Here is an 11762-nt window from a genome sequence, read left to right on the forward strand (position 1 = left end):
CTCCAGGGGATGTCCAGCAATGATGGGCTGTGGGGACAGGCTACTTTCTTGGGTACTGTGTAAAGGTGCCTGCCTAAGGAGATGTGGATTCCCAGGCGTCCCCAGATAGCTTGTCCTGTGGCTTTCCTTGCCATCTATATACTGGCAACTCCCACATCTGTATCTCTTGCCCCCTCTTCTCTTCTCTATGTCTGACTTAAGTCCCCAGACACCTTTTGGAAGTCAAACATGGTGTCTAATAGGCTCTGAAGCCTGTGTCAAAAACTGAGTCCCCCAAACCCTGTTTCTCACCCAGACTTCCCCACCTCAGCATCTGACATCACTATTCCCCCAGACACTCAGGCCAGAAACAGGCATCATCCTCAGTGCCTCTTTCTCTCACCTCTCTATCCCCGCACTTTCCTCCAGAAAGCTCTGCTCCTGTTGACTCTGTCTTGGAAAGTGGCCCTGGTCTGGTCACTTCCCGCAGCACCCACTCCCCGCCCTCGGCTCTACCAGTGTGTGTTGCCTGGATTCTTGTGCTAGCCTCCTCACTGGGTCCCTGCTTCCGCTCTTGCTCTGTTTTCCTCAGCAGCCAGAATGAACTTTTCAAGATGTCCTCCAGAGCATGCTGTTCTTTTTCTTTCTTTTTCATTTTTTAAAATGTTTTCGAGATAGAGTTTCGCTCTTGTCTCCCAGGCTGGAGTGCAGTGGCGCTATCTCGGCTCACTGCAACCTCCGCCCCCTGGGTTCAAGGGATTCTCCTGCCTCAGCCTCGTGAGTAGCTGGGATTATGGGCGCTTGCCACCATGCCTGGCTAATTTTCGTATTTTTAGTAGAGACAGAGTTTCTCCATTTGGCCAGGCTGGTCTTGAACTCCTGACCTCAGGTGATCCACCTGCCTCAGCCTCCCAAAGCGCTGGAATTAGAGGCTAATCCTGCATCTTCAGTGGATCAGGTGCATCGGGTGGATCACCTGAGGTCAGGAGTTGAAGACCAGCCTGGTCAACATGGGGAAACCCCATCTCTACTAAAAATACAAAAAATTAGCTGGGCGTGGTGGTGGGCGCCTGTAATCCCAGCTACTCGGGAGGCTGGGGCAGGAGAGTCGCTTGAACCCAGGAGGCGGAGAGGTTGCAGTGAGCCCACCACACCTGGCCAGAGTATGCCATTCTTTCACGCAAACTCTCCAGTGGCCCCTGTCTTGCTTAGAACCAAGCGAACCTTACACAGTGTGGCAGGCCCCACCGTCTGCCCCCACCTCCTCTCCATCCTTCACACGCCCTTCACTCCCCTTCTTGCCCTTGCACGCCTCCACCTTTGAGCCTTCGAATTTGTTGTGTTTCCTCTGCCTGGGGTGCTCTTCCGCTAGGCCATGTGGCTCCCTCCGGCCCCTCATTTAGTCACTGTTCAAATGTCACCTCCTGATAGTGGTCCTCCTTCCCTATCCAAAATGACACCAACTTCTGCCAGTGACCCTCAGCCAACTATATCATTCTTCACACTGTGTATCTATCTCCACTCAAATAACAGCCATTCATTTGTTGATCTGTCTCACTACTAGATGGTGAGTCCCATAAAAGCAAGGATTTGGTCTCATTTGCCTTCTGTCCATAGGGCATAGAACACTTCTGCCACCCAGCAGGCACTCAGACATTCCTTAAATGAATGAATAAGAATGGACAGACTTCACATTTATTTTTCATTCAGGTACTATTCGGGGCTACTTTTTGGCCAGGCCTTGAGTAGACAGGTGACTGGCACAGACCTGCCATTACCCCTGGGAGCTAACAGTCCTGCTGGGGACAACTACACGGGCGGCCAGAAGTGTTCCCGGAGGCATTGGCATGGGGCTGGCGTCAGTCCTGGGGCTCCAGCAACAGCCAAGTCAGAGTCCACTCACCAAAGCCAATGGAGAAGGGGAGGGAAGGGGAAGTTGGAGGAAAGCGTCCTGGGCTGCAAGGGTAGCCAGAGCGGGAGGGAAGACCCCGGTGAGGATGGCAAGCTCACAGCAGACCCTCCCATAGGGCTTTTGTGCCAGGCACTGCACAGAGGGCATTACATCTATTAACTGAAAACTACCTTGACCATCCCTATTTTAGGAAATGGTGGCACAGAGAGGGTAGCTTGCCTGGGGTCACACCCAGGCATGAGGAGCCAGACTGCCCAGTGGGCTGGCTCCAAAATCTGTAACCAGCCGCTCCCCTGCCTCCCGGGAGAGGGGGAAAGTGGATCTGGTCAGACAGTAGGGGGACTGGGAAGATGCAGGGGAGGCTAAGCCATGAGCAGGTGCTTGGAGGATGCTGCAGGTTCAGACTTCATTCTCCTGGAGGGCAGGAAGGGGTCAGGCCTGCACTGCTAAAAGGAACCCCACCTGCCTACTGAGCTGTGGCTGTGAGCAGAGGGATGAGACTTGCCCTCCGCAGGAAGGAGGCTGGAGGAAGGTGGGGGCGAGGAGCGCGAGCACTTGGGCAGGAGTAGTTGAGGGGATGGATGGGTTAGGAGGAAGAGCTTCCAGTTCCAGCCTGGGAGGAAATGCCCTGGCTGTGAGGGGCCACTCCTCCCCCAGGGTCTCCCTGGTATCTGTCCCCTTGGGGGCTGAGACGCCCTTCCTGCCCAGATGGCCTCTTCAGGGCATTCCCCAAGGCATGTCCATAAATAAGCTCTCCTGCCCTAGGGCGTACAAGGTAGACGCACTGTTTTCATCTATATAGGAGGAAAGGGGAGGCTCAGAGAGTCAGGCAACCTCCCAAAGAGTCACAGTTTATAGGCCTTGCAGCAGGGATCCAAGCCCAGGTCTGGCCAGAGGGATTATGTAGCACATAATGATGTAGTTCATCACTGACTTCATGAGGCGCCTCTGTAGATCAGAGAACTTAGGCCCAGTAAGCACATGGGGTGAAATTGGAGGAGAAGGGTTTGGTGGGTCCACAGTAAGTCACAGCTTCACCCTGAAGCAGGCTTCAAGGTGGGGCGGGGGGGCTTCAGCTGGGACCCTTCAAGCAGCCCCAGAGAAAGAGCTTGTGTAGCCTCTCGTGGGACAGCTTGGACTGAGCCACGGTAGGGACAGCAGCAGCAGTGTGGGAGTCTGGGAGTCTGCAGGCTGTGGGGGCTGCAGGGTGGATGAGGGCAGCCCCTGAATGGCCTCATCCCACCCCAGTTTTGGACACAGCCGGGCAGGAGGAATTCAGCGCCATGCGGGAGCAGTACATGCGCACGGGGGATGGCTTCCTCATCGTCTACTCCGTCACCGACAAGGCCAGCTTCGAGCACGTGGACCGTTTCCACCAGCTCATCCTGCGTGTCAAAGACAGGTGAGCATCAAACACAGGTGAGAGTACTGGGAAGAGGCCTGCGCCTGCCTCCTAGGGCGCGCTCGCTTTCGCGCTTCTCTCTCTCTCAATCTTTCTCTCTCTCTCTCTCTCTCTCTCTCTCTCTCTCTCTCGCCCCTAATTAAAGGCTTGGATTTTTTTAAGCCTTATGTGGAGTAATTAAATAATTTGAAATTTGGTTTATACTCATTTGGTCTTGTTGAGTCTCAAAGAGGCTATGTAATGAAAATAAAAACACAAACTAATAGGAAAAGAACAATATTTGAGTAAATTCCATTAAAGACAGAGAAAAATCTAGCTAACATGTATTCCAAAGAGAAAGTGTTAATCAGTTTACCAGGTAAAGGGCCACATGTACATACACATAAAGCTCCCACAGATGACTGTGGGTTTTACTCTGAATACATGAATTGCAAAAGAAAAAACAAAAATGGCTCAGATGTGGGAAAATATTCAACTTCTTGCTAATCAAATAAATATAAGGAAGATAGTAAAGTACCATTTTTCACCTGTCAAATTATAATTTTTAAAAATGGAAATACCCAATGCTGCCAAAGATGCAGTAAGATTGTCATTTCATTCAGTTTTGGACAAAATTTGGCCCATGTCAATAAGAATCTTTACGGTGACCATGCCTCTTGATGCCCTCTGCTGGGAGCCATCCTAATTGTGCAGCTGGTTGTGTGGTTGGTACATCTGAGTGACCCAAGAGATGGGAACCAGGTCTGGGGAGCCAGCCCCTGACCAGCAGCCCCTCGAGGCCTCACCATTGGCCTTGCAGTGGACCTGAGGCTTCAAGCCAAGACAGCCAGCAGCCCCCAGGCCCTTTCCCCTAACCCTAACCTCTCTCTGGAAAGGAGGAGGGAAGGGACTGCAGTCCAGGCTGACTGGGGAGGTGCTGTAGGCTGACTGTGCTATGCCTGAGATGTGGCTGCGCCACCTTAACTAGGTGTGAGGGGTGGTGGAAACCTCACAGAGCTGCTATTCCTTTGTTTCCCAGGGAGTCATTCCCGATGATCCTCGTGGCCAACAAGGTCGATTTGATGCACTTAAGGAAAATCACCAGGGAGCAAGGAAAAGAAATGGCGACCAAACACAATGTAGGTGTGTGCGTGTGTGTAGAGGGGGTCAGGAGATGTGTAAAAGCTGTTGCCTGGTCACCCCTGCAGTCCTGGTCTTTGGGAATGAAACTATTGTTTATTGAAGGGCTCCCCTTAGTTTAAATCTTGTTGCTGCTGAAATCCTGAAATTCCAGGAATCCAGGTAATGCACATCAGTGTTTCTTCAGTGGTAGAGGCAGATCCCCTAGAAAGAAAGTAGAAGGTGTCTGGGACCTGGGGGGGATCATACAACTCAGGGACTTCTGAGCGATGGGGTGGGACCACAGGTGGCAGTGGTCTGAGGCCCTGGAGCCTGGGCCATTACTGAGCCGGCAGGAGTACAGGATGTGAAGGGGCTCCAGGTAGGTCCCAGCTCAAGTTGCAGTGCCTTCCTGCCTCCCCTGGGTGTGTGCGGGGAAGCACGTTGTCCTGACTCACAAGGGCCCCGTAGGACTGTACTGGCCACTTATCAGGGGCACTTGCCATGGCTGGATTTGGTGTCCAGCCGGAAGAGGCTCCAAAGCAGACCTCAGCACCTCTTACCAGGGCCAGGAGAAAGTGGAAAGTGTGCCCGGTTCAAACCCTGATGCTCTGCCGGCTGCTGTTGACCTTGAGCAAGTGCGTCACTCTGAGCTCAGTCTCCTGAGCTGCAGAATGGAGATACTTGCTTACCTCAGAGGGTTAATGTGAAGACTAAATGAGGTCAGGGATAGTGAGACCTGGAAAGCCAAACAGCCCACAATGAAGAGCAGTTTCCATTTAGTGTTATCAGAGGCTCAAATATTTGTCCAATGAATATTTCAAAGGCTTAAGCTCTGCCTTTTGTGCTCTGCCCTTTGTGTGTCTGTTGGCTACAGCAGAAGTGTGCACATCTGACCTCACGTGATGATGATGGATGGGAAGATACTGACTGGTTTGTGTTCTGGGCAGTGATTTACAATCTACTCCTCTAGAACAACAGCTTACCCTGTCACCCTCCTCCATGCATTTGAAGTGTTATTTTTCTTTTCCCCACTGTGCTTTTCTTTTTCCAGCATATTATAATGAAAGGCATTAATTTTGTAATCAGAAAAAACTTATGAAAAATCACCAAGTTATTCAGTCTAATCACACTCAGTTTACTTCCATCTGTCTCATCAAGCGAGGCCTGTGTGTTCCCCACCCTGCTCCCCGCCTTTGGGGAACGAACACTTCCTGCCTTGGCGGGGTCCCTGCTGTAGGAGAAGGTGAGCGCTCAGGAGTGAGTGTGTCCTGACCTCGTAGAGTCTTTGTTCTCCTCCCTCTGCCAGCCCGAGGCTTGGTGCAGATCTGGCCCTGGAAACCTGCTCTGTGGGGCCACCATGGTCACATCTCCCGCTGTCTGCACCTTTTCGGCCGGGTGATGATTTCTCAGCATTGAACGTGCAGACAAAAACCTTGTGTAAACATGGCTGAGCTCCTAGGCTCATAGATACAGACCAAACAAGAGCTGGGCCGGGGTGGGGGCCAGCACAGATGGGCCAGGGTCACCTGGGCCCAGAGTCTTGGTCATGGCCCAGTCTCTCCTCAGCCTTTTCTACCAGTGTCCACTCTGGAGGGGCCCAGAAAGAGGGGCAGAAGTCATCCCAAGGTGGAGAAACAGACCTCAGAAAGAAAAATGGGTAGAATCAGAATGTATTTTAGTTTAATAAATGAAACAGTTTTTCATCTTCAAGTATGTAAAAAGATCACTTTATTCTATTTTTAGGGAGCTATTAAGTATCTCTGTGCCTAGAGAACAAGAGGGAATTGGAAAAGCCATTAGTAACACTTTCCAACCTGAAAGAGTGAGAAGCCCCAAGTGATGCCTGAGGCTGTTGGGGGCTGGGGCTTCTGTGGCGTGTTTTGAAAGCACCTGGGTTCCTCAGAACCTCTGAGCATTTTTAAGGGTGGAACGGGGCTTTGAGGATCTCTGTGCCACTTTGACCAAGTTGAGCTTTGCCTTCCAGATTCCGTACATAGAAACCAGTGCCAAGGACCCACCTCTCAATGTCGACAAAGCCTTCCATGACCTCGTGAGAGTAATTAGGTGAGCACTGCCCCCTCCCTAGAAGGGGGCCTCCACAGCATGGGTTGGCTCCTGGAGGCAGCTGGGAGCTTGAGGAAGCAGCTCCTCTTCTGAGGCCATGAGACTGTAGAATTCTGGGCCTATGTTTGGATTTCTTGTCCCTCCTTCCGTTTCTTTCTTTTGCTCTTTCCACCCACCTCTGCCCTCCCCACAGCTGCTGACGGGTTTGTGGGTGAAGTCTGCTGCACGTGCTAAGTGGAAGTGCCTTCCTGTCTGAGGCAGCGCCTCAGGCTCCCTGGAAGGCAGCTCCCTGCAGCCTGGCTTCAGTGTTCTCCTCACGCCAAAGCTTTCAACACCGTACAAACTAGGTCTCTCTCCTCTTCCATGTCCTGATATCAGAGCACCCTTTGATATTTCCCCTGAACAACCAATATTCTGATTCCAAGGTTCAAATTTCAGAGGCATTGTACACGTATCTCCTTTCCTGACCCCACCAGCTGTCAATCTGCAAGTATTGTCAGCAATCCTAATGAAAGTTTCTTGTACATTCCTTTGCATGGTCAGGGTCCAGATCTTAATCACCTCATGCACTCATGACTAAAACAGCCTCCTGGCTGCATCTCCTGTCACCAATCTATCGCATTTCCCAACTCTTCAACATGCACAGCAGCCTAACCAGTGGGTCTCAGACACTGTGCGTTGAGTTTGTGGCCTGTATGCTGGCGCCTCCAAGGGCTGCTGGTGAGCTGTGAGATCAGCCCCGGGGCTGTAACCCCCACTATACACACATCCCCCAACATGCTTAAAAAGCTCATCTTCTCATTATTCCCCAGCATAATGAGGAAATATTACAGTCTTCACTTTATGTTCTGGCTGGCAGTTTTGCACTCTCAAAATGATTTTCTCATCCAGGTGTGGTGGCTCATTTCTGTAATCCCAGCACTCAGAGGCAAAGGTGGAGGTGGAGGAAAGAGGATTGCTTGAGGCTAGGAGTTCAAGACCAGCCTGGGCAACATAGTGAAATGCCATCTTTACAAAAGGAAAGAAACTATTTTATCTTAGGCATTTTGCCTCCAATTAGGACGTGCTGCCATCAGGTAGCCTATGGTGATGTCTTGGTTGTGAACCAGTAGTGCCAAGGTCAGGTTTTAGACATAGGAAAAGTTAACAGAAAACATGAAATGGCTTTTATGCTTAGTTGACCCATCATTTTATTTAAACTATGAAACACAGAAATAGAAACCAGCACTCTATGAGACAAATCGTGATGTAGCTTACGATTTATGTAAATGTAGCCACAACATAATGTAAGTCATTCCCATCAGTAGGGCGATTTAGGTTATCCCCTCCCCTGTCTCCCTGTTTCATTGCCTCAAGAGAAGCTATCCTGCCAGGCTATCCAGTGGCCAGGACAATCACTGGGTGAGGCATGGCATCCCCATCCCCTCACCCACTAACCCTGCCACAACAGGCCTCCTCTGCCTCAGATCTGGGGCTAGGGAGGAGAGGGGCAGAGGAGAAGCAAAGCCCATTCTGACTTTGTCTTTCTGTCCTTCATTGTTTCAAAAGGCAACAGATTCCGGAAAAAAGCCAGAAGAAGAAGAAGAAAACCAAATGGCGGGGAGACCGGGCCACAGGCACGCACAAACTGCAATGTGTGATCTTGTGACAGGCCTGAGGCCCTGGGCACAGTGACTGTGGCCTGGCCATCCCTCGGGGCCCCTCCCCACCTAACTGCACTGAAACCATTTCTAACCACAACCCTTGGCCCAAGGACCTGGTACAGGAAGGGAGAAGGGTGAGTGGGCAGGGAGCAGACAGGGTCTGGCTTTGCTCAGAGGGCACGGGCTTTCCCACCTCTCACAAGAAGCAAGGAAGCCGCCTGTGAGCAGAAGCAGCATCCCAGTGCCCCTGGCCTCCCCATGTGTTGATTCAACCCAGTTCCTGCCCCTCTCTCGGTGGGTGTGCTGTTTCTTGTAACTACATAGTGTTGGTTTGATGTGGAAGTGTTTATCCACATACAAAGTACAAAACAAGCCATGAACAAGCTTCTTCCCCTTACCCCCCATCCACAGTGTCTGAGCTTGGATGTCTTTTATAGATTTTTAAATTATTTTAGTGATTGTTATTTTATTAAAGGGGTCTGGGCTCACTGCCTCGTGAAGTTTCAAGTGTTCAGCAGACCTCTCTGGTAACATATCTGGAATATTGTTGTTTTTTAACTGAGTTTTCCCATCAGTGCCAAAACTCAACTCAATCTGAAAGTAGAGTGACTGAGAGGACAGAAGTGAATGGGAACTGTAGCTGGAAGCCTCAGGCCATGGGTCAAACCTGGGAGGGAAAGAGACCCTACTCATGGCCTAGAAATGAGAGAAGAGAGAGGTATTTACCCAGAGGGTTTTCCTATGGTTGGGGATGCAAATATTAGAAAACAGATTGTATTTTGCTGAAGGGAGTGGCTGTCATGAGCATGTCAGTTCTAAAAGGGGTTTTCATTATCCTGGAAATGTATAAACTAAAGTAAGCTGATTGGCTTTGCAAACGTGTTCATTTGTTTTTCAGACAGTATGGGTTAAGTTCTCTGCCCTCCCCAGGGGTCTGAGGAGGCTCTGGGTTTCTCAGATCTGTCTCTTGCTGCTTTTTCACGTTGGCTGTGCTGCTTGGTGCCTCTCTGATATGAACACACTGACACGTCAAAGTAACCTAATGTGGACACCATGCAGAAAACTCCAGTTCATGCTGGATCTTAACCAAAAACGATTCAATACTCTTATCACTAAAACAGCACCAAGACCTGAAGCCATCTTCCCTTGGAGTTAACTGACTACCACTTCTGTAAGCCCAGTCAATGAGCAGACCCCTTCCAGTATTTGTAAAAGTAGTGCTGGTTGCCTTTTTGGCAATTTTTATTGACCTGTTGAATCTTCACTATAATATGATCTGACAAGTAAGGAAGGCTGGGCTGATGTGTGGCTCTCATACACCTTCCACAAGGGGGCAGTCTCCCCAGCTCCCTGATGATGCTCAACCCGCCCCACCCCCGCACAGGTGCTGCTGGTGTGAGCCAAAGACTGGAGTTTTTCCAGCTGGGGTGGGAGTGGAGTGACAACAGGAACAACGGTGTACCAAAGAAAAGGTCAGAATATAAGGCAGCACAGCTGGTGACCTTATTTTCTAGATGTTACAAATCAGGTCACTATGCAAACTAGAATATCCTCAGCAGGTGGCCTGGCCACTCTGGAGAAAGAAACCCAAGGAAAGTGAGCACCCACCCGGATGCCAGGACACCTGGGTTCTGAAAATGCGCCGTGTTCCCACCTCGGCAAGATCACCAGCACTGAGGGGCCCAGCTGGAGAGTGATTCTGCTACAAAAGGAGATAGTTGAGACTTTTGTTTGTTGGAAATCAAACTTCTTATTTGACTAAATTGCCCCTTTTTCTGTTCCTAAAAGGAAGGATAAGAGAGAACATTCCAGATGAGGCACTTCAGAGTTTCCTTAGATCCTATAATGTTAAGAGGTATTTTAAACACTAAAAGGACAAAAATAAGAGGTATTTTAAACACTTATGCTTCCCTAAGTGGCATCTGCAGCAGGTACGTGTGTGTTTGATGGCAGCTGCAAACTGGAGGCGAGGCGGAGGAAAGGCAGGCAGGAAGAAGTGAGGATGGAGATGCTCAGAACTGAGAGCATGGCGGAGTAGGAGAAGAAGCCCTGCACACAGGGCGGTGTCCACGGCCAGAAAACTCCTGCTGGGCACCAACCACTACGAGCGTAACCCATACCCACCATGGAGCTCCCACTCCTCGACGGCACTGAGTGGGGTAGTCTCACTGGAAGCAGATCAGCTGACATAGAAGAGAGACCTTGGCCATAAAGGTGAGAAGACAGGCATTTCAACCACATGGTTGGGACAGAAGGGACAGTGCATCTGTTCATCCATCCTGCTCTTGGCTCACAGTTGAACTCCATAGTGCCTGAGAGAGACTAGTTAAGGGTTGGTCTTCTGTAGCCTCTGCTGTTGAGCCTCTGGTAAGCTTTCATCTCCCATGAACTCATTTCCCCATAAGTGAAATGAGTAAATAATGCCCCATTTGTAGAAGTGGGCCCTCATGACTGAGGTAGCTTCCAGATAGGCCAGAGTAAAGTGTAGAGTGTGCCCCGTGGCATCCCTCCATCATCTTCTCCATCATCATCTACCAGGGTCAGACTGGGAAACCTGGTTGGCCACGCCACACCATGACCGAGGAGCCAACTGGGACTTGTGGCTGTTTGACATCCTCATGTTCCCATTGGTCTTCCGGAGAATAGTGCTACCCTCACATCTCCTGGAGCATAGCCTTCCTGAAATGTCCTCACCCCATGCCTTTGCCATTGTGTGCTCTCAGATTTCCTCCACTATTTGACACCCTCTTTAGAGGGCTGCTTTTTTTCCCAGAGATAATCCTAGCCATCCTCTCCACTCGGGCTATGGCCACTTACTACCCGTGCACTTTGCCACACAGGGGACACCTGGATGGTTTCTCTTAGGACTTTTCCCACCTCCTTCTCATGACATTTGCTGTGGAGAATGCCTGGCTGGCCTCCTGGGGCCTGTCTCGCTTTGCCAGGAGACATGACCCACTAACGTGGCAACTCTAACTAGACCAAAGGCCCCTCAGACATTACAGCAAATCCGGAGCCACAGACAGGTTCCCTGCATTGGTAGCCCATCGTGTTTGAAATTCCATGTCGAGTTTACTTGGAATGAAAGATACTTGAATTATTGTGCGCCCGGGAGTGCCCAGCTTCTGTTTCATAGTCTTAACAGGTGGCCATTGTTGTGAAACGAGAGTGATGCCTGAAGATCTCAATGATGTTTGAGCCTTTTATGTAACTTTCTATTAAGTCTTTGTATATCTCGACTGATTAATAAAGAAGAGAAACACATACCTGTTTATTTCCTTTTACTCCAATATTCCTGAAGTTTTGCTGAGAACATTGTGAGTTGTTGGTGTTTTGCCCGGAACATCCACCTCTTACAGAGCATGACCTTGGTCCTAACCAGATCTAAAGTAAGGAGGAGCCCACTGGTGGCCATGGGGTGTCTCCTTCCTGCGCAGAGCCGAAGGATGAAGGCAGGCTAGCACAGCATTTAGAGGCACTGCCTCTTGATGCTGGGCAGATCTGGATTTTAGCCCTGCTACTGACCTTTGTGTGCCTTTGGGCAAATGACCTGCCTTAGTCTTAAGCTGCCCTGCCTGTGAATGGGACAATAATGTGCACCTCGAAGTAGCTGGAGGACTAAAGCTAACGTAGGACTGTGGTGAGGAGCCCAGAAACGGTG

General features: G+C 50.3%; 1 protein-coding gene across 15 annotated transcripts in view; it reads left to right on the forward strand.

Moving 5' to 3' along the window:
* The window catches only part of MRAS (muscle RAS oncogene homolog), a 59298-nt gene extending 47933 nt beyond the window's left edge, over window positions 1-11365 (forward strand). For 9 of the 15 annotated variants that reach the window (XM_045386901.3, XM_065539983.2, XM_045386905.3 and 6 more), the window contains 4 exons: window positions 3140-3293; window positions 4312-4411; window positions 6379-6458; window positions 8007-11365. In XM_045386901.3, coding sequence (XP_045242836.1) covers window positions 3140-3293; window positions 4312-4411; window positions 6379-6458; window positions 8007-8106 — 434 coding nt within the window. In that variant the 3' untranslated portion in view covers window positions 8107-11365. Of the gene's footprint in view, window positions 1-3139; window positions 3294-4311; window positions 4416-6378; window positions 6459-8006 lie in introns of all 15 variants that reach the window. The other 6 variants (XM_074031129.1, XM_074031132.1, XM_074031130.1 and 3 more) reach the window with 1 other exon arrangement.
* The last annotated feature ends 397 nt before the right edge of the window (window positions 11366-11762 follow it).

Source organism: Macaca fascicularis, chromosome 2 (assembly GCF_037993035.2).
Source record: "Macaca fascicularis isolate 582-1 chromosome 2, T2T-MFA8v1.1".
NCBI classification, from domain to species: Eukaryota; Metazoa; Chordata; class Mammalia; order Primates; family Cercopithecidae; genus Macaca; species Macaca fascicularis.